We start from the raw sequence: 23,056 nt of genomic DNA, 5'->3' as shown, positions 1-23,056 counted from the left end.
AAACTTGAATATGCACAACCCTTACATATTTCCTTTTCTGATCTTTTTCTTTGTCTGGTTTATTAGATGTGGCATTTCCCCACCTTCTTGTATGGCGAATATGTAAACGTGGGTATGTGCAAAGGAGGAGTCATCTCTTTCTTACGTCCCTTTTATGAATCACCCAGTTGTGTTCCTGGTGGATGTCTGAACTCTGGCACGGATTCCGAGATTCAATTTCCTTATTTGTGATGTTCAGCTTTTTGTGGTCCCCGTGATTGGCCTCAAGAGGAAATAACTGGAACAGGGCCACAAGGCTGATTAGAGGAGGAAGGGACATAGAGGGAACAAGATATGAGGGGTATTGTTGTGAAAGGGAGAAGTGAAGATACAGCCCTGTGGGGTGTAAATGAAATTATCCAGGCCTCTTCTCACTTGAGAAAGAGTGAGTGTGAGTAATGGCCTCGTCTAAGAGAACACTGAGGTGCCAGGGGAGGTAATCTTTGAGAATAACCCTGTAGCCAGTTTGAGTTCAGGAGGCTATATAAAGTTTTAGTTACTTTTACTTTCTGTCACCTCAGTGTTCTCTCTTCCTTCTGTGGTTTTAGGGCTTTGTAGTAGTGAAGAAATTTAACAGGTTAAAATGATAAGGATGATAGATTTACTGAGCGTCTCTTCGTACTTTCACCTACGTCATGTTATCCTCCTTGAAGCCCCCTACAAAACATCGGAGCCTAGTATTTCTTCTTAAACAATCACACAGATTACTCTGAGAAGAAAAATGGACGATTTAAAACATTTTTAGAATCCTGTGATCTTGGAGCTGAAAGGGACTCTAAAGATTGTCTGGTCTGACCCTATATTGTGAATGAGTAGCTGAGCATGAGGTCCAGAGTGTGGAGAACACTACTCAGGAAAGTCACTCACCCAGTGAGTACTGGTGCGGATTCGGAAAAGCCCAGGGGCCCCATGAGGGGTCCCAGAAGAGAGATGCTCATAGCTGATTTTTTCTGAGGCGTTAGGGTAGCTTCTGCACCACTTTTTGTGGCTAATTGCCCCAGTTACCTCTAAGCCTCTGTGGCTAGGATATACAGACTGGCTTCATGCCTTCCACAAGATTATGTTTTAGTTTGGGAAAGAAGATTTATAAATAATGAATTAGCCAAGACTGTATATTAGGTGTGAGATGACGATACAGGAAAGTATAGTTTGTGTATTTTGGTGGTGATTGGCTGTCATTGGTGTGATTAGGGAAGGTTTTATGAAGACATGGGATTTGACTGGCCTCCCAGAAAGACTAAAGGACTGGGATTGGAGAAGGCATTTCAGGCAGGGAGAGTTAAATTAGTCTAAATTGAAGCTCAGCAGCTGGAGATTACAGGATGTGAAAGATCTTTGGCTGGATATGGGGGTTCAGTGGGAGACTTACTAGTTGGAGCCACTGCTTAAGTTAAATTCCATTATGACAGATTTTAGGAAGATATTTTAGGATTGTGCTAAGATATTTTAGTATTCATTGTGATAGCTTTACTGCAGTAGTGTTTGGCCTCTTGCAGTAAAATAGAGTTTGTTTCAGTTTCACCTATTTGTACTACCTCTCTTTTTCGACTAGTTTTTCAATTTCTCTCTGTATTCTTTTAATTTCTCTCTGTGTTTTTCTCACTTCTCTCAGGTGCTTTTCCCTTAACTTCTCCCCATCTATCAGACACTCAGAGCTACTACAGAATTTGGGAGGAGGATTTGGAACATAAACTGTGACCTACAAGTGAATTTCCCCAGGTGGATGATAAACTCCACTGCAGGCCACAGAGGGGCCTCCTCATTCCAGCAATCTGGCCAGGCTGACAGACTCATAGCCTATGGGGGCAGGGGAGGGTGTAGGGGCCAGTATTTCTTGGGCTAGTGACGAATTGCCTGATTCTTTGCAGCCTAGACAGAGGAGGCAGGAGCCCCAGGGGCGGGCTAATCGCCTGGGCTAGGGATGCCTGGGCAGATGCAGAGGCAGCTGGAAAGGTGACAGTGCACCTGGGTCGCTGGAGCTGCCGCCGTTCCTAGGAGACCAAGGAGCAGCAAGCCTGCGGGGGAGGGGGAGCAAGTGGGTTGCTGCTTTTAGCAGCTGAAAGGGCTGCAGGGAGCTCTGGGTAAGACATTTTCTGCTGCTGCTGCTTTTGCGGTAGAAGCTGCTGCGAGTAAGTCAGAGGAAGGAGGATTGAGAAGGGAGGAGGCTTCGCTTGCAGCCATGCTGAATCACTGTTGCTGATCAGATTTCCCACTGGTCTGCTGGGAGAATCAAGAACAGACTAGGATCCCCGAGTGCATACACAGTTCAGCGGCTACCACCCTGGCTGGGCCTCACACAATGGAGGGTGAAAGGTATGTATGTATAAGTGTGTGCTGTGTTGTGTGTGTATATAAGTAAATGTGTGCTTGTGGTGCAGCCACCAGCTTTTGTGTTTGCATTGGCTAGGCAGGGTTGGAAGACCTGGCCACTGATGGATCTTAAAGGGTGCCAGAACAAGAGCAGGAAAGCCGCTTTCCAAACCACCCATTCCAGGGCTTGAATCTCCAGAGATCTGTCTTCTGCAAAGGCAGGTCTGGGTTTGCTAGGCAGCGGAGCACCCTGAAAGAAGGGACTTCCTGGCTGGTGTTCGGGAATAGTTTCAGCACAGGCTGAATCAGATTGCCTTTCTCAGGCTGTTTCAAGGAGGCGTTTCCCTTTCCTGGCTCCTTTCCCGGGGTGTTTTTTCTTTGGTGGGGGGTTTTTGATGTCATAGTGGGGCTGGCCTGACATAGTGTACTTGCATTTTCACGCAGGAGTGCTCGAATCTTCAGCAAGCATGCCATGCTGATGGCTGTGTGTGTGCGCGCGTGCACGCCGTGTATGCCTGTATACACACACATTCAGGGATGAAGGAGAGAAACCCGGTCAGATGACACTTGCTCTGAACTGAGTTTCATATTTGTATTGAAAAGTTTATGAGTGATACTGGAAGGTCTGTGCTTCCTCCATCAGGGATTTCTTTTGAAATAGGAACCAGCAGAAAAGATTTTAAGTACTTTTGTTGAGGTGGATCTAACTAGCGAGGCAGTTAGATCCTGCCAGGCACACACATCTAAATTTTTAAATTGTTATCTGAAGATCTTAATCTTTCATTGTGAAGGTGCTCAGCGCAGTGCAGAGGTGACATTCCTCTGTCTATGAAGTAAAATATCTCTTGAGTGCCAACCTCTTCATTCTTTGGTCTGCAGCTGGTAGAGTACGAGACTTGCCATTTTATCTGAGGAGAGAAGACTGCAGGGAGGGGTCCGGCCATGGCAGTGCACCACTGAGGGGAAGGCTGCTGCTCCAAGTTGCCAGTTTGATGCAGACAGTAACCATCTGGTTAACAATAATAGGCTCAACTAAGTCAACACTAGAGAGTATCTCAATGAACACGTTCCTTTTCATGAGTTGTTGTGACTTCTGCATCTCACGGGCACAATGATGCCATTAAACATCTCTAGACCCTATTAGAACTAGCATGATGGTTGGGTGTCATCTCATTCTTTTGTCTGTAGAGGCTCTGGGAACTGTGTTTCTTGATGACTCCCACAGGAAGAGCCTGGGACTGACTGTGCTGCTGGTGCATTCTCTTTCTGGGTGCTCTTTGCAACAGGAGTTTAGTGTTGAACTCCATGCGGCCTGCTGAGCAGCAGAACATATGAAGGCCTGTTTCCTAGGTGTGGGGCAGAGGTGAGCAGTGTATTTGGTCCCCAAAACAGTGTCCCATTGATCTGGTAGGTGGCAGAGAATGGGGTTGATGTGATGAAGGTGTAGAGATTCTGGGCCATGCCTATTTGCTTGACCTGTGGTGTAACTGGGGTTGAGAGGTCAGTGTGAGACTACCAGCAGCGGATCAAACAGTTTTGGGCACTGTGTTCCCAGTTCTGTGTTCAGAAATGTAATGAGTCCCTGCCCCTGTCCTGGGGCCTCTCAGCTGGGATGGCTGATGTCTATGGCTTTAGAACACCAGGTTGCACATGTTCTTGTACTTTTCCTCTGCGGAAGGCAGATGGTAGACAAGAAATCCAAACCGAGCAGCTTCCAATGTTCACCAGGTCACCCAGGTCATACCTTTTGTTCCTGCTCCAAGTCCAGCTTACAATGCTAGGCATTCAAGTCTTCTGAACTCTAACTCCTGTTCCCATTTTCACTGCTCACTCATATACCTACTGAGAATTCTATTGATGTCTTTCATGATCACCCATCCTATACATTACTCCATCTAGCCTCATATCCTTAGCTCCCAGAGTTTCTTTTGCTGGATGTCTTTCCCTTCCAATTTTGCAAAAGTTATCTATCTGTCAAGGTTATTCTAAAATTCTACTTTATCTTGGAAACTCAGCTTTTCTAGTCCTGGCTGATGTTCTTCTGAATTCTAATACCTCTAGTTTGTATCTCGTAGTTGGACACTGAATAATAGGCCCACCAGATCTTTTAGTGCTTTTATTTCATATATCTTAGCAGTCCCCAAACTTGGAGACAGGTCGTCAAGGGCAAGGCTGGTGCCTTGTACTTCTAAATACCCCCATTAACTACTGCATGGGTACACAAATAGCAGGTGCTGAATAGTTATTAGCTGATTAACTAATAACTTTTGTGTGAGGCTCTGATAACTAAAAAGAAAGTTGGTAAAAGAAGAGACTGAAGCCTTTGGCCAATAGGCTCATCTTTGGATATCAGCCTTATTATCTTAGCACAGGTAACTGACTCCATGGAATGCTTTGAGGTAGGGGGAGAACAGAGGGAAGTAGCCTTGTTTTACAAGTTCCCTGGGAAATTGAGGTCCAGAGAAGCTGAGTGACTCACCTAGGATCACATGTCCAACCTCCAGAGACTGGAGGGATCCTGAATCTGGTGCTCGTTCCACACTTAACCTGCTGAATCTTAATCGGGGCTGTTTTTAAGCATTACAAAATTTCAACCAAGAGATTGCTAATGAACAATTTTTTTTTTCTTTGCCACGAGGGTATGAAAATACTTTCTACCTTGAAAGGCTATTAATTAAAAGCGTGGGCTTTGGAGTAACATAGACCTAGTGGTGAATCTGCTTTACAAACAGTGTGACCTTGAGTGTGTCACATTTTTTTCAGAACTAATTTTTCTCTTCTGTGTAAAGGGAATAATAACAGTTACTTACACTTCATGGAGCTGTTGTGAAGATTAAATGGTACAATATGTGTAAGGTACCTAGTAAAGTTTTTTAGGCACAGAGTGAGTACTCAGTAGATGGTAGTTGCTATTATCATTGGTATCCACCTATTGCTATGTTGTATCCTATACTTCGCTGCTGGGTTACTAACCAAGGCATATTTTAGGACCTCTCTCTATTTATCATCCAAAGCAGATTATGTAGAACCATTTCCATGAGGAAATGAGGGAGCTTATCAGGCCATCATCTTGCTTCTTATCTAAAACTATCTCCTTGTAGTAAGTTACCCCATAGGGCTTGGCATTTCTTGTTTTAGGTTTCACCAAGATCTACCTTAATCTTTCTTTTTATAGACAACCTGTGGCATCTAGTTGCCTCAGTGATTTGGAACCATGGGCTGGATGCATGTTTGTTCAGGCCAAAATCTCTTAAGAAGAACTTGTGAATTTTCACTAGCCTTTGTTGTATCTTTCTAGATTTCCAGGTCTCTCCTGGACTTATGATGCTAAGTCTTCCCCAGTTCCTTCCATGGGAGAATCACTGTGGCTTGAACAGTCAGAGGAAGGGGATTTTGTCTTCTGTTTTGCAAAGGGAAAGGGTCTGTGGCTGTTAGCTATTACAATGATAAATTGTTTCTGTGTGAGTGTGAATGTAGAGAAGATAGATATCACAAATGGTAGTTGCCCTTGCAATTGGGATTTTATTTCAGTTCTGGAAATCAGCCTTGTGGATAGCTTAAAATAAAATTTCAAAATAAATGGTTAGTCAGATTCATAGAGACAGAAAGTAAAATGGTTGCCAGGGGCTGGAGGGAGGGAGGAGTGGGGAAGTTATTGTTTAATGGATAGAGAGTTTCAGTTTGGGAAGATGAAATAATTCTGGAGATGGGTGGTGGTGATGGTTGTACAACAATATGACTGTACTTAAAAATTGTTAAAATTATAAATTTTATGTTACATCTATTTTACCACAATAAAAAATACTCAGGCCCAGACTGTGGCAGATCTGCAAGAGTTACAGAGCACCACAACTTTGGAAGAAGCATCATAAAAAGGGGAAGTTAATTGTTTATTTTTCTTAAAATTGTAATTTTTTTCTTCATCAGAAGCACATAGATGCCCCTGCTTGAGAGGGGCACCATGTACCGGGCACTATGCTGTGATTTTGTGTGAGGTGTCCTCAGGGGATGGTTCTTACTGGCTGGTTTTTATGAAGGAGAGTCTGTTTTTGGACCTCAGGGAACTTCTGAGCAAAAGGAGCTCATCTATTTACCCTTGATGCAGGAACGACAGATAGAGAATATTTTCTGAGGAGAAAAGACTTAGAAAGCCAGTGTACTTTAAATGTTAAGTTTTGTAATGTCAGGTTGAATGCTGGCAAGACCCAGGGAAGAGCAAGTGTTGAGCAACCTAGCCTTTTTTCGGTTCCCAACGGCAAGTCACTTAGTCCTGCCCCAACCTTAGAAGTCAGGGATAGAAAATTCTGTAAAAAGTTTTGGGCATCACTGCTGCCTGAAGCAGATGTGCATGCATTTCAACCATGATAATTGAAACCAAATTTTTCCATTTTGGAAATACTTTTTGGCAAAGTAAGGTTTTCAACTGCAAAAACAAAGTCAGGGAAAGAAACCTCTTTATTTCCCTGCACCCAGATTTGGATTTTTAGGATTTTGCTTGCTAAGTTTTGAATTGGTAAGACAGATCTGGACAAGATAATTTTTGTGTAAGTTTTCCTAAAGCAAGTGGTTTATTTGATGAAATCTGCCATCATCAAACTGACCTAATTTTTTTTTTTTTTCAATTTCTGGATGAATGTTCAAACTAGGTTAAATGGAATAGAGCACTAATAAACCATGAAAAAAATAGTTTGAACATGTGTTGGTAGATTTTTTTTTTTTTTTTCTGTTAAATAAGTTAAATGCCTCTTAGGTCAGAGATCTAACTTTTTATCATTTATGAGGATTTTCAGAGTCTTAGCACAACTTTCCTGGACTTTTCATTTTCACTTATAAGAGTATATCATAGCCACTATCAAAACCACACACATGCAAGGGCTCAGCTCTCCTATTCAAACCAAACATAAGCTTGGCTTCCAAAATGCCACATAATAAGGAGCATGTTTTCTTTTAGTCTTTCTCTCTTCTTGTCTAATTCTATCTGTCTGTGTAAAATGTTTTACATTTTTACACAGCCCACTTAAGAGTTTTCCCCCTGAGTTTTGAAGAAAGCAGTCTGTGACTTGGGGTTTTAGGAATGTAATTAGTAACATACCTGTTCTTGAGCTTGTTTATGAAGAAGCATGTTACAGGAATGACAGCAGCTGCTGGTCATCTTTGGTGAATCGTGATTGGCTTGTATGAAGGCCCTAGTGTGGAAACTCCAAGTTCAGTACAATTAATAACACTGACTCCAGTACACACTGCAATTTCCCATAATCAGAAGTGAAGTAGTGCTATATCACAGGTCCTAGGAGATGTGGTCTTTTTTCATTTGGCCTGGTTTGGTCGCACAAGGAAGAACGTCAAGAGAGTGGGACATGAAGGGTTGTGCCTCACTTGGCCTGATGGGCTATGGACATTATCCCGAGTCAGTGGACATAGTTATTAAGAGCCCAGGCCTTGGAGTCAGATAGACCTGGGTTTCAGTGCCAGTTCTGCACTTACTAGTTATGTGGGACTTTTGGACAGATTTTATCTCTGTACCTTAAGAGATAATGCTACCTACTTCCTGGGGTTGTTCTGAAGATAAAATGAGATAATGGAGGTAAGGTGCTTTAACATACCCTCAACTTTCAGGAACTGTTAACTTGATCTGTACCTTACTAATGCATGTGTTCTACGTGTCCATGTGGGCTATTATAGGGATTCAGCCTAATGCTATGAACTGAGGTGGCACTGCTGAAAGATGATGAAGAGTATGGGGCTCTCTGGTAACCTGTGTGTAAATGGTACTTTGTGATGGCAGGACTGTACCACCAAGTCCTGAATCCTGCTGGCTGGACATCTTCAAGAGTCAGGTTCTTCATTAATCCAGAAGTAGAAATCTAAGTTTGATCATTTTGGTCTTGAACTTTAGGATTGGGATACTTACTGGATCTGCAGTTTGACCAGAGTGCCAGGGGCTCAGAAATCCTGTCTATATAGGGTCGCATTGCTGTCCAGAGTTGGAGAAGCAGAGTCATGCCGATAACCTCATGAGAACCTAAAGTACAATAGTCAACATGTCATCAGTTTATTGATTTGCAGTAAAATATTACTGGCAAGATATTCCTGAGGGCCTGCAACCACATTCTATGTCTCTGAAGGACAACCATGGGGGAGGCCAAACTGGTCAAAAGGCTGCAGAGTAAACTAGGGACTGAGTTATGGCATTGGAGTATTTACAGACTTCAAGCTCCACCATGGGGATCTGACCTGAGGCTGAACCAGCTGACGATATCTGATGATTAAATCACTTTCCTAGACAGAGTGTGATGGGTTGGACCGAGGGCTTTCTTCTCTGTCTGATTCTTAGTTTTTGGTTATTCCTTTCTAAATGATACTTTCTTTGTTGAGAGTTTTTAATGCATTCAGCACAGCTTTGCCCTGGCTCAGAGTTGTTTTGCCTTCGTTGAGTGGTTTTGCCTCTTTATTCCATCTCATCTCTAGCTTGAACATAATGTGCTTGGGCCTCTTGTATGTGGTCAGTATCAGCTCATGACTTCTGAATTTTATTTGCATCTCTTGGAGACCTTTAGAGATGAAACACATCATAACCTTTAACAGCATTTCTCAGACTCCACTTTCCTTCCCTCTACATTCTCGCACACCCAAGATGTTCTGGAGCTCTTCATTTGTTTTTTCTTTTTTTTATTTTTAACTTTTATTTTAGGTTCAGGGGTACACGTGCTGGTTTGTTATATAGGTAAACTTCTGTCACAGAGGTTTGTTGTACAGATTAGTACCTGTCATCACCCAGGTAGCCAATAGTTATTTTTTCTGCTCCTCTTCCTCCACCCACCCTCCATCCTCAAGTAGGCCCTAGTGTCTGTTGTTCCCTTCTTTGTGTCCATGAGTTCTCATCACTTGGAGCTCCTCATTTGTTAGATTCCCCCAAACATTGCTGCACAATCAGCCTGCTTGGAGACTTTTCTATCCCCTGCCTTTCTAGCATGTTTTTTAGTATCCTTTCCTTTCCATTCACTGCCTCTATTTTGCTCAGCAATAGAAAGAGTCTAAGAACTGACATAGTAAGCAGTGACCCATCTCCTTTTCTTCCCTCTTCTCCAGTTGTTGCTTTTCTCTCACTCCCATCCTCCTGATTCTGTGTCATCAATGCAGGGGACTGGGCTGCCTAAGAAAGTACTCCTCTCTGAATGTGGGGTGGAGGGGTTACGGAGAGAAAGTTGAGGGGGACAAAGCCATCAGTATTTTAATGAAGGGGAGTGAGGAAAGCTACAGTGGTCAGTAGTTAAACCTAATTTACTTATCTATACATTAATTTACTCAGTAATCATTCATTGAGCACCTATCATGTGACAGAAACTAAGAATTCAGAGGCAACTAAGATACTGTCTTGGTTCTCATGGAGAACTCACAATCTAGAGGGGGCAGCAGTGTGCTGGAGTCAGCACTCACCCACTTGCAAAAGCTGTTTGTTAAATTTTCAGGCATTTTGTGAGCCAGTTATTAAATATAGCCATTATTAACAATTAAATTATGTAACTTATAAATTATATTAAAAATGAATGTAATAAATACCCCAAACTCATCACTTTCTAATTATTTTTTACTATAATCTTCTAGGGCTTTGAGGTTATGTCTATTGTGTCTTGCTGTAGAAATACTATACAGTGATATGTTGGTGTGCTGTTGCACATCTCTTCCCAAATCTCATGTTTGGTGGCATCATGTTGGTAGCTTAAAATCTGCCATGGTGGGAGTATTTACAGTCTGGAAATTGGCAAATGTTACAAATCAGGGCTCCTTTCCTCCCAGCCAACTGTTAAACATTTACCAGCACACACTGTGTGGGGCAGACAGATAAGTAAGAGGTAATTAGAATACAATACAGAAGGAAGCACAGAGTACTGTGGGAATACAGAAGAGGGGAAACTAATCTAGTTTCCCACTAGATTTTAACTAATCTAGTGAGTAGTGGAGTATGAGAGGGAAGGCTTCAGGGAAGAGGCTTGAAGGCTGGTAGGAACTAGCTAGACACAGGGGAGAATGAGTGGGGAATAAGATAGAACAGTTTTCTAGTGAGACAAAACTTCACAAGGCAGAGAGCCTAGTGTATTTTGGCTATTGCAAGTATTTTAGTATTACGGTAATAAGAAGTCTTCAGGGCAACGATGGGATTAAGGGCCAGGCTAGGTCCCTGAGATTTATTCTGAATGCAGTGAGGAATCAGTGAGGCTTCATGTAGAACATGCCTGGAACACATTGACATTTTGGAAAAGTCCCTCTGGAGTCTGGGAGGAGGTTATTATAATAATCCTGGCAAGAGACAATGATGACCTGGAATGGGGTTGTAATGGTAGTGAAAGTGAGAAGGAAATGGGGTGCAGGGATATTAATGGACATAGGATTGATATGATTTTTGGCTGTATGTGAGGAGTGAGAGAGAGAGAGGGAGGAAGATATCAAAGATAACAGACCAGTTTTTGGCTTGGATAGGTGATTGAGTGGTTGGTTATGCCTCTGAGATAGAGAATACAGAAAGAGTAGCAGGCTTAAGGAAGGGTGGGGAACATAAATTTTGAATAACTATGAGTTACCTGTGTAAAATCTAATTAGGGGAGTCAAATAAGACATTGGATGTGTGGATCTGTAATTTAGAGGATAGAGGAGGGCAGGAAAGAAGGCTTTGGAAGGTGCTGTGCTAAAAGAGGGCCTAATTTTTCGAGCTTATATATTTTTATTTATAACTTTTATAATTACTATTTTATGTATATTTTATTTATAGTTTAACTCTGAAGGCCAACTCTACTTTCATTAAAAAATAAAAGTGTTGGTCAGACTATCCTCTTTTGCTCTACCATCTAACGCTTGTAAAGACAAGTAAAGGGTTTTCAGGTAGAGTTCGGATGACAAATATGTCATGAGGACCTACTGTGGGCATGACCTCATGCTGGGCAGGTTAAGCTATACAGAGTCCTCAGACACACATGTTCCTTGCCCTCCGGGTATGTTGAATCTAGTGTGAGGTAGGTATGTGGTTGGATTTGTACCATGAAAAAGTAATCAGGCACAAGGCAGAATTCTATATGCCAGTTGAGTTACAGGCCAGAAATACTACAGGAATTCAGAGAAGGAAGAGCTCACTTAGAACTGACATATCCCGAGGGCTTCATGGAGGAGGTAAAACTTAATTGGTCCTCAAAGAACAGGTATTTAGATTACGATACAGGGAAAGAGGAGGGAAATATAGGTGTCTGCAGTGAATGGTTCATCTGCTTGGCACATAATAGGTACTTAGTAAATATTTGAGTAAGTGAGAGAGGTAAGGCTGGCATTTAGGTTCAGTCCAGGTCAAGGAGGTCCTTGAATACTAGTCAAGAATCATGACTTTATCCTGTAGACTGATGATTTTTCAGCTTTTTAGCTATAGAGTCCTTTGAAAGGAAATTTTATGTGGACACTCAACATATAGAACAAATGGAGGCGGAGAGCTGTGACTGAAGCTTCAGCTCATAAACCTCACAGCCCTGAAGAGACCTGTGTGCAGTGAGGATCTGAAAGTCATAGTCAGAGGACATTTTAGAAGGATCAGTTTGCGATGGTGTGCAGGAAATACTTGGAGGGAGAGTATCTAGAGTGGGGAACAGCAGGTGGGAGGCCACTGTAATAGTCTAAGTCAGGGGAAAAGAGAAGCTGAAAGCCCAGAAAAGAAGGGCCAACTATGTCTATCCTTATGGCTATGAAGCTCGACTGTCTCACACGTATGTCTTCCTGAATGGGGTCAGTGGGTATCTGTGAGCGTGAGGTAAGTCGGAACCAATTTGCAACACCCTTTCTGTGGGCTGTTGAAGGAACCATTCGCTGCAGTGGGTTCATCATGTCACCAGTAGTGGTTCATATAAGCAAGTTTACTAGTAACAGGCCAGTGTGGAAATTAATTAAAGTATTGAGCCAGATATCTGGTGCTTTGACAAAGTTGACTAGATTCATGTGTTCTGATTCTGCCAGAGCTTATTTAGAAAATGGCTTAGATGATCATTTCTGTATATTTCTATAGCAAAGAGCAAAGATTCTGCCTGGCCCATACTTTCTCACTACATCTACAATTGTTGACCCATTTGAATCTTAAATATGGCTGCTCAACTTGAATGTTGCTGGAACCCTGGACACGGGGATACAGATGAAGGTTCCTTTGTGTAGTAGCTTCAGCCGCAGGTCTGGTGGGAGCGGCACATATGAATTAACACTGACTATGGTTTTTAATAGAATCTGGGGCCAGTTTTTGCTCTTGGAGAAATCAACCATTTTATGCTTAGAGTAAGGGCATTTACTGTGAAATGCTTTTCATCAGAAAACATCTCATGGCTGAGTCTGCCTGGAAAATTGTGTGTGTGTGTGTGCGTGCACGTGTGTGTGTGTGATTTTGGCTGGGTCTGGGTAGGGTGAAAAGTATGGTGTTAGACTTGAACAAGATAGTGGGAATATACCTTAGTGTGGTCTGTGTTTCACAGGTGAGGAGAGGGGATCCACTAGCCTTATTTGGGAACAAGAACTGAGAATGCTTGGGATTGGGACTTGATAGGGTGGGGATGGGGCAATCTATTGAGGTTTAAGTAGTTAAGATCTGGTATGAATGGAGGGAAAAAGGTTTAGGGGATGAAATGTTAAGATCTAGCAACTCTGTGCCTGGGCATGTGACCTTAGGTTGAGACATATGTATATGTGTGTGCATTTATGTACATGCATGCACTATATTGCTTGAGGGTATAGGTTGTGAGCTTCAAGTATAGGATACCTAAACTCAGATCCCGTCTCTACCACTTATTATTTGTACAATCTTGTGAAGATTTTTTGAACTTCTCTGGGCCCTCAGATGTTCTTTTCTTAATTTCTTGTTCTCTGAAAGGTTAATGAGTTGCCGAGAAGCGTGTACCTTCCAGAGACCAGGGACTCAGAATCTCCTCTAAACTTCCTGTGTCCTTTTTCATGGAGGGGCAGGGGAAGAAAGGAACCTTGGCTTCCTTCAGATGTCAAGCCTTACCTGTGCATCAAGAGTGGAAAGGGCTCTGGATGGATTTGGGGAAACTGATGTCTTTCCCTAGCCAGCCCTACGGTCATCAGCAAGTCACCTGCTCTTTTAGGGAGGCTCTAGTGTGAATTATATTTTGTTGAACATTGATCCTCTGATAATAGGCAATCTGTGTTTGAGACCTTTTGGTAAACACAACGTTGTATTAACAGGGATACATCATATTGGACCATTCTGGAAAGTGCAAAGAGCAACACACCAGAAGAGTGAGCTTTCCTGTTCACTAGCCACACTGGAGATTGTGTCAGTGCTTCTGAAATGGCTCTTTTTAGTTTATATATCTTTGAAGTGAAGCTAATAGTATCTGTTCACTAGGCTTTTCCGTGCTTTAATCTTACTAGTTCCCTGTCAAGAACCTTCAGTGGTTTCCTGATCCATACCAAATTATGCTTTCTCATTCTGGCTTTTAAGTCTCTCCACAGTTTGAAGACAATATTTATAATGAATACTTGTAGAGTATTTTACAGTTTATAGATTTATCCCAAGGATGCAAATAGGGTTTAGTATTAGAAAATATATGTGTCATTCATCACATTACAAGATTAAAGGAAAGACATTGGTTTCCCCAAATCCATCCAGAGCCCTTTCCACCCTTGATGCGCAGGCAAGATTAAAGGAAAAAACCCATATGAACATCTTATTAGATACACAAAGACATTTGATAAAATTTAGCATAACTTTATGACTTAAAAATTTTTTTTTTTTTTTTTTTTTGAGACGGAGTCTTGCTCTGTTGCCCAGGCTGGAGTGCAGTGGCACAATCTCGGCTCACTGCAAGCTCCGCCTCCCGGGTTCACGCCATCCTCCTGCCTCAGCCTCCCGAGTAGCTGGGACTACAGGCGCCCGCCACTACACCCAGCTAACTTTTTGTATTTTTAGTAGAGACGGGGTTTCACCGTGGTCTCGATCTCCTGACCTCGTGATCCACCCGCCTCAGCCTCCCAAAGTGCTGGGATTACAGGTGTGAGCCACCGCGCCCAGCCGACTTAAAAACTCTTAATATAAATAGAAGGGAATTTTCTTAATCTGACAAAAAGCATTTACAAAAATCCTGTAACAAACATACATAATGGGGGAACATTAGAAACATCTTTAAAAGCAGGAATATGACAATACTATTCATTAGCATCCTTTCTGTTTGACATTGTGTGGCCATCCTAGCCAGTGCAAACTTTTTTCAAAAAAGAAATTAGAGGCCTAAGAATTTGACAGAAGAAAAATCTCTGACATTATATGCAGATAATATGACTGTCTACATAGGACACCTAATTTATGTTCAAATAGTTAGGAATAGGAACATTGGCAATGGCTGGATATATGATCAATTTGCAAAAATCAATTGCATTTTATAAACCATAACAATCAGAAAACATAATTTAAAAATACTTCATTTCTATTACAAAAGAGCAATAAAAACCATAAAGTACTTAGGAATAAATCTAATCAAACGTGTAAGGTCTTCATACAGAAAAATCTAAAAGTCAGAGTGATATTAAAGAGGACTTAAATAAATGGAGAGATATCCTATGTTCATGGATAGGAGGACATAGTATCAGAAAAATGATGGTTCTATCCAAATTGATCTGTAAGTTCAATGCAGTTTTTTAAATCAAAATCCCATTCGAGTTCTTTATGGAATTTGACAAGCTAGTCAAGACACTTCTCAAAAATAATAATAGGACTGGGGACTTTCCCTGTCAGATATCAGACCTTATTATAAAGCTACAGAAATCATGTAGTACTGTTAGAGAGACAGACGAATTGACCAGTGGAATAGGTTAGTAAGTCAAGAAAGAAATCTCTTTATATCTGGAACTTTAATATGTGACCTAAGATGGCATGACAGATGCATGAGAAAAATAAAAAGTTTTAAATACATCAAACTTGTGGAGAAAATTAAATCCCTATTTCATATCCTGACATAAATATCAGTATCAAGGCCTGGCACAGTGGCTTACGCCAGTAATCGCAGCACTTTGGGAGGCCGAAGTGAGCAGATCACTTGAGGCCAGGAGTTCGAGAACAGCCTGACCAACATGGTGAAACTCCCCATTTCTACTAAAAATACAAAAATTAGCCGGGTGTGGTGGCGCACGCCTGTAATCCTAGCTACTTGAGAGGCTAAGTCACGAGAATCACTTGAACCCAGGAGACGGAGGTTGAGCCAAGATCTGCACTCCAGCCTGGATGACAGAGTGAAACTATCTCAAAAAAAGAGAAAAAATCAGTATCAGATGAAATAAGGCTTAAATACCAAAAGCAAAAATGTTAAACCTTTAATAAAACATAGAAGTTAATATTTTTCTAGCTTTATAGTAAAGACACCATAAAATAAATTATGCTTATGGAATAGCTCATCTTTTGAAGAAATTTTTCATCTTTGCTGGTTGCTTCCCCTCTCTGATTCAAGTCTCAAGCCACATTTCCTGGCTTGAGACTTTCTTTACCTGCTTTAAACACACAACTCTAAGCATCCTCCTTTGTGCATATCTTCCTCTGCTCAGCTAACTTCCTTGTACACAGAATCCAAACAGTCCCAAAGTTCAGGTATTTGTGGCTTACATTTGCATGATGAACTGATGGTGGGGAAAGGAGCCAAAAGAGGAGTCTGTTATGGTCAGACAAGCTGTGGGTCTGCCACGCTGGTTGTATTTGAATGTTCCAGTAGTTATGAATTCCAGTGTGAGATCTATAGTGATTCTCAGGCCTCTGAAATATACTCTCAATCATAGAAGCCTCTTTCTCTAGCCAGTTTGCAAAGTTAAGTGGTAGCATGGATAGAGGCTCGCTAGGGGAAATCAAAGGAGAGTACCCTCATTGTCCTAGAGTTGGAGTGAACTATGGATCCCCAAATCTATACAAGTGGAGAAGGTTCTGTTTTCTTAGTAGCAAAGCAAAGCTTAGCCTGGATCAAACAGGTAACTCCAAGGTCTCACACTACTCCTGGGAGCTGAATAGTTTTACCAGTTTGGGGAGAAACACCTTTCCTTGCTCATTCTTTTGATTCCTTATTTCCACCTTCCATAAAGTTGAAAGATGTTTCTCAGGAGTTGCTGGGTAACTAGCTGGCACCCCACAGGGATTTGAGTATTTTCTCTTTCTCTTTCACTTTTTTCAAGAGACAGAGTTTTGCTCTGTTGCCCAGGCTGGGGTGCAATGGCATGAAACCCCTGGGCACAAGCAGTCCTCCTACTTCAACCTCCTGTGTAGCTGGGACTACAGGCATGAGCCACCAAACCCTTATCTCTTGATTTCGGTACAGAAGGCATTGGGATTATGGTTGACTCTTGCTAGTTTTTACTTACTCTGTTAGTCTACACAGATAGCCTTTCTTTCCATAATACTTATAATCCTTTGTCTTTCTATGGGATTACAATTTCCCAAAAGCTTTCGCTGTTGTTCCACTGCTTCTTGGAGTGTAGCCAATGTGATTTTTCTAAAACACAGATTTGTTTACCTGCTTTCTGTCCTACTTTGTTTAAAACCCTTTGATGGCTTCTCATTATTTCAGAAGAAATCCAAACTTCTTAGCTTTGCTTACATGACACTTAAAAGGCTGCTTGGTCTTCTAGTTTTTTCTCTTGATATTCCCTCTTGTGCTCTCCTCTAGTTTTCCTGAACTGCCAGTACTTTGAACACACTTTGTGCTTTTTCTCCTCCAGGTCTTTGTGCATACTGTTTCCTCTGCCTGGAATACTCTTCTTCTTTCTCTTTACCTGGCTCGTTTCTGCTCTTTCTTCAGGTCTCAGATTCTAGGAAGTTTTCCATCAACCTGCCATCACTGGGACGAGTTGGCCATCCGCTGTGCTTCTGTAGCTCCTATCAAATCATAATACTTAAAATGCGATGTTTAAATGTTTACTTGGCATTCTCCTCTACTGAACTCTAAGCTTTGTGAGGGTAGTGACGGTGGCTTTGTCTATTGTTTTGTTTCCCTTAAATCTAAATGCAGTGCCTGGCACATAGTAGCCTCCAGTAAATGCTTGTTTAATGAACAAACAAACCTGTGAAGTGAGTGATAGAGTGTTTAGTCTCCTTCAGTTTTCAGGATGGAGAGATGGAGAATAAGGACCTCACACAAAATCACACAGTACTTGGTGGAAGAAGCTGAGCTATGACCTGCCTTCCTTCAGAGGAATGCACTTTGATTGGAAGATACAAAGAAATTCCCAGTACATTGTCTTTCCTACTGGGTCTGTGTGAGAACAGGCTGATAGATGCCTCTGGTGGGTGGGTGAATGCATGGGCTTTTGGTAGTTGGATGAATGGGTTTACCAATGAGTGATTCTCTTTCCCTCCCTCTTCCTTCCTGTTCACAGTGTCAAGCTGAGTTCCCAGACTCTGATACAGGCTGGGGATGATGAGAAGAACCAGAGGACGATCACTGTCAACCCTGCCCACATGGGGAAAGCATTCAAGGTTATGAATGAACTGCGGAGGTATTTTTTCTATCTTGTCTGTGCCCTTGCAGAAGGAACTTGTCCATGAGCTTCATCAAGGACTGAGAACAGAAGTCAGAACATGACCACCTAGAGAATTCTGACTCTTTCCACCCACTCTCAGTCACTTGAGTTCCCCTTTCTTTCTCTCTTTTTTTTTTTTTTGAGACGGAGTCTTGCTCTGTCATCCAGGCTGGAATGCAGGTGGCATGATATCAGCTCACTGCAACCTCCACCTCCCGGGTTCAAGCGATTCTCCTGCCTCAGCCTCCCGAGTAGCTGGGATTACAGGCGCATGCCACCATGCCCAGCTAATTTTTGTATTTTTAGTAGAGACAGTGTTTCACCATGTTGATCAGGCTGGTCTCGAACTCCTGACCTTGTGATCTGCCTGCCTCAGCCTCCCAAAGTGCTGGGATTACAGGCGTGAGCCACCACGCCCGACAGGTTTCCCCTTTCGAACTCTGCTTGAGACAGAATGACTTTGCCAGAAAACTGTCTTTCCTTTTTATGTATTTAACACCTATCATTTTAATGATTAATCACAGGGGAAAAATCCTTTGTGGTTACAGCAAGTCTATTCATAAACTTGATTTCCAACAGAACCAGCTGCTTGAAAACCAATAATAGAATGATTGCAACACCCACACACAACTGCAGATTAAAGACTGGATGTCATGTATTTTCTTCTGGTTTCACTCTCTCTTTCACTGGTCTGAACTTAGGTTGGCAAGACAGCCACATCGGTGGGAGAATACCTGGCTCCTTAAATGTAAAGAGAGAAATGAAATGTGAATATACTCATCCTCTCTGAGCTAATAGTGAGGGGTACGCAGGCTATTTGTAAGGCCAATGTGCATGTTTGACAAGCTTGTTGCAAGGCAGGTTCAGGGCTCTGAACATGTGTTTCTGTACATGTTTTTTTTGTTCAAAGCCTGTGCACACAATCTCTTCTTTACCAGAGAGCTCAGAAGCTTCCTTTGCCCATGCAGTTATTTACTGCATACTTCATCCTGTTGTGAGGTGTAATTGTTTATTTCATCTTTTCTCTGTAGCTCATGAACTCTCTGAAGGCAGAGGCAACTTTTGAGTAATTTTTATCTCTAGCATCTGGCACTTCATAGGAGCTTCTATTGATTCACCAAAGATGCCCAGGGGCACTGGCTAGGCCCTGGAATGGGTCAGTGGGGTACAAAGTAAAAAATATAAATAGGTCAATGAAAATAATCTTTCTATAGTACAAATAGGTATTATAATGGAGGAATGCATCCAGTGCCTGACAGGTGGTAGGTACACAATAATTATTTGTTTCTTAAAGAGGGCTACAGAAGCAAGTATGACAGGTGGGAACTTTGGAGAAGAAGGTTGATGCTTGAGCTGAATTTTGAAGGACAAATAAGGGTTAGAGAAATGAAGGGTAGTGGGGATAGGGAGAAGCCTTCCAGGCAGAGAAAATGGCACATAGCCAAAGAAGTGTGTGTTGAGTGGGGAGTTGAACTACTTTTAAACAAAAGTTTTACCTGATTCTATGTTTGTTTTCTTATGTCTCCTTTCTACAGGGCCTAGTCTTTGGCATTAATAACCAAGTTAAATTAAATTTGTCTTATGCTCCACTGCTCAATTTTTATTAGGCCTCCTGCCAGATTTCCTGGAAGCTCTGTCCGTAGCTGTCTTAGGCATCGGGCTGTGCTGATGTCCATGCTTATGGGCATGGTTCTCTTGTTAACTGAAGAATTTGTCTTGTATTTCCTAGACACTATTGAAATTCCTCATTTAGTTCTTTTGGGTATGGCTTGTGCCCTTTGTCTAATTTAGGAGTCTTTCACCAGGCCTTATTTTGCCTGGTATTATAGTCAACTCCAGTGATGGCTGAAAGGGATAACTTAGGAATAGATATGTACACAAGATTCTCTGCACCCTTACTTTCTATTACTAACATCTTTTGTTTGTTTGTTTGTTTGTTTTTTTAAAGAGACAGAGTCTTGGTCTGTCACTTAGGCTGGAGTGCAACATCCCAGTCACAGCTCACTGTGACCTTGAACACCTGAGCTCAAGCAATCCTCCCACCGTGGCCTCCCAAAATGTTGGGATTATGGGCATGAGCCACCATGCCCAGCCCCCTTTTCTTTAAATAATTTTTTAAAAAGACATCCTAAGTTCTCATTACTTCTGTTACAAGTTACTAGGTTTTTCTCTTTCCCCAAAAGCATTGACTTAGATTTAGCCATCTCTAACAGTCCTGCTGCTTCTTCTCTTTTGTATAATTCAGCATTTGTCAAACTCTGTTCTGAGAAATGCTAGTTCCCTTAAGATGCTCTGTGAGAAAAGGGAGCTCTGTGCCCCCAATGAGTTTGAAGAATGCTATATACTGTACCCCTCTCTGAGGTTCATAATGCATACTGGCATATTAAACACTCTGAGAAGTCCTGCACCAAACTTGTCTGACCAAAGGTTTTCCACATATAATTGACTATAGAGCCTTCTTTGGTGGTTGTTGTATATAGACCAAGTGTTTTGTGAAATTTGTTTTGGGAAACACTTTTCTAATACCAGACATAGTCCTTTGCTGAAATTTAAGTGAATAATCTTATTCTCCCTCTTTTTTTTTTTTTTTCAAATGGACCACATTCTATCTTACAGATAAGTCAATTTTGTAACTTTGCATTTTGGCTTTGGTTTTTGGCTATGTTGCTTAAAAGGTTTTATGGGTTTTGATGGGTGCCTGCCCACCTCCATTCCCATCTGACTGGGAATGTTTAAATTGGCTGTAAGTCTTTTGGCTCTAAGTCCTTGGCCATAGGGGTCCCACCAAGGGACAAGATGGACCTGGGGCAGGCAGGCACACTACCCTGGCAGAGATAGGACAAAATGAAAGTTTGGCCATCAGTGCTGCCCCTGGCAGATCTTGTCTAAAAGGGTGAGAATGTAAATTAAAAATAAAATTCTAAGCCACGCAGGGACTGAACAGATCATCTCTTAGCCAAGGGACCCCTGATTACCTTTGAAAATGGAGTTCTCAGCCATGATGGGAAGGGGGGTTGGTCAGACCCCCTCTCTTGGTAACTGTGACTAAGCTTTCCTCCCTAAGGTTCTAACAAAAGCCAGCCCTTTCAAAAGACCCCACCACTGATATCAACAAACTTTCTGACACTGCCGTTACTTTTTTGCCTAATGAGAGACCACTGACCACAAGAGTGGTTCTGGCTAGTCTTTTTTGAGAATGCGCAGTAAAGGGTTTCACGGCCTCTGCTTCACTTTTTAATGTCAGAGGACTGAAAACTCCGCTCTCTGATCACCTCAGTTTTTGAACTTGGAGAGCAAGAACCTCAATTGCACATATGGACATTTCTCCTTTCATAAATATTCATGGCTCCTTTTATAGCTTATTGAATATGTGTATTTGGCCACCTTGCTCAGCATAAATTCCTGTTTCCTTTGCCCCTCTCTCAAAGTATCTTGTTTCTGGCTTCTGGCTGGAGGCTGTGCTTCCCAGCCTGTCAGAATAGCCACCCTGCAGGCCGTAACTTTTATAAGAAATAAAGTTTCCTCTTGTTTTAAACAAACAAATGAACGAACGAACAAACAAACAAACATATGCCTTAGTTGGGCATTGGAGTTTGTGACTGTAATCCCAGCTTTGCAGGAGGATCACTTGAGCCCAGAAATTTGAGGCCAGCCTGGGCAACATAGAGAGACCCATCTCATTAAAAAAAAAAAAAAAGAAATTTACATCTCAACCTAACTTAACACTATATTGAACACATTTTTCTATGTCATTAATTCTACAATATTAAGTGGATCAATGATATTCTGTTTTTGATTTATTTTTTAAAGACAGTTCCCTGTTGTTGGATGTCTAGGTTTTTCCAGTTCCTCATATAAATAACCCCTGCTATGGTTATCTTTGTAGCCGTATAACATAGTGGTTACAAACATAGACTTTGGCTTCAAATCTTGGCTCTAGTACTTATTGTGTGACCCTAGGCAAGTTAATTAATCTCTCTGACCTCACTTTTGTCAACCATAAAATGAGGCTAATAAGAGTACCAGTCTTGCTGGCTTGTTAAGAAGATTAATGAATAAAGTGCTTAAAACAGTGATAACACATATATTACTGTTGTTGAATATTTGTGCACATTCATGATTATTTGTATAGAAGAGAAGTAGAATTGCTGATTTGAACAGCCTGTAGAATAATAATAATAACTATTCCTTAGATATTGTTGTGAGATCCTGGCACATAATGAATATTCTGTAAGCATTAGCTATGATGATGGTGATGATGATGATGTGCTAAGCACTGTGCTAGGTTCAGGAACATGGCAGGAGATAAGAGGACTAAAATCTTGCCCTTAATGAAGCTTGTATTCGCATGTTATTGAAAGGCTACATCAAATTCCAAGGTATTTAAATGGCTAACTTCTGAAAACTAGAGTGGAAAGGGGAGGCAGGGAGGAAGGGGGTCTGCATTGATACTTTATTGATCTGAGTGAGTTTAATGGGAACTAGAGAGAGGCTGGGTATACTTATGGAGGCCTGGGCTAAAGCATCTTGCCATCTAGGGGTTAAGCTAATGAAATGTTACATGATATTCCAGGGATTTGGGATTATTTCTTGCATTGCTTTCACATTCCCTTCCCTTAATTTTAAGCTATTTTAGTTCAAGCACACATGTTCTTTGCAATTTATGAATCACACAATTCATGAGTTTCCTATTCTTTTTACCTCCATGGTAGAGAATGGCTGTTGGCATAGTCACTGCCAAGCCTTCTTCCTCCTTTTGCACTTCGTTGCTCTGCTGCGGCCAGACCGTGGCTGCTGCTTCTGGATGGCAGAGCTCTAGTGACTCTTACTCCTGACTTACCATCCAGCCAGCAAATGGGGCTGTGGGCCTTCTTAGAATAGCACATCCTAACCAGGCCTGAAAAGAAGGGGGCAGAGAGAATGGAACAACCAATGAGTAGAATCCACATGCAGTCTTTCTTTTCTCATTTTGACAATTTTAATCTCCCATTTCACCATTGCAAATGGTTCTCTGCTGTCATCTTTTTTTTTTGATGGTCTGTCACTATGCTTTTATTATTGTTATGAACCATCTTAGCATATTCCTTTCTGTTTTTCTTCTGGTAACAGCTTTATCAAGACATAATTCAGATGCCATACAATTTACACGTTTAAAGTTACAATTTAATGGCTT

General features: G+C 41.7%; 1 protein-coding gene across 3 annotated transcripts in view; it reads left to right on the top strand.

Moving 5' to 3' along the window:
- Positions 1–1,873: 1,873 nt before the first annotated feature.
- KLHL3 (kelch like family member 3) overlaps positions 1,874–23,056 on the top strand; it is a 116,824-nt gene continuing 95,641 nt past the window's right edge. For 2 of the 3 annotated variants that reach the window (XM_063665507.1, XM_054488783.1), the window contains exons 1-2: positions 1,880–2,352; positions 17,740–17,859. In XM_063665507.1, coding sequence (XP_063521577.1) covers positions 2,339–2,352; positions 17,740–17,859 — 134 coding nt within the window. In that variant the 5' untranslated portion in view covers positions 1,880–2,338. Of the gene's footprint in view, positions 2,353–17,739; positions 17,860–23,056 lie in introns of all 3 variants that reach the window. The other variant, XM_054488781.2, reaches the window with a different exon arrangement.

This window comes from Pongo pygmaeus, chromosome 4 (assembly GCF_028885625.2).
Source record: "Pongo pygmaeus isolate AG05252 chromosome 4, NHGRI_mPonPyg2-v2.0_pri, whole genome shotgun sequence".
In the NCBI taxonomy this organism is placed as follows: domain Eukaryota; kingdom Metazoa; phylum Chordata; class Mammalia; order Primates; family Hominidae; genus Pongo; species Pongo pygmaeus.
The sequence above is the reverse complement of the archived record's forward strand: the minus strand, read 5'-3'. Positions and strand labels throughout refer to the sequence as shown.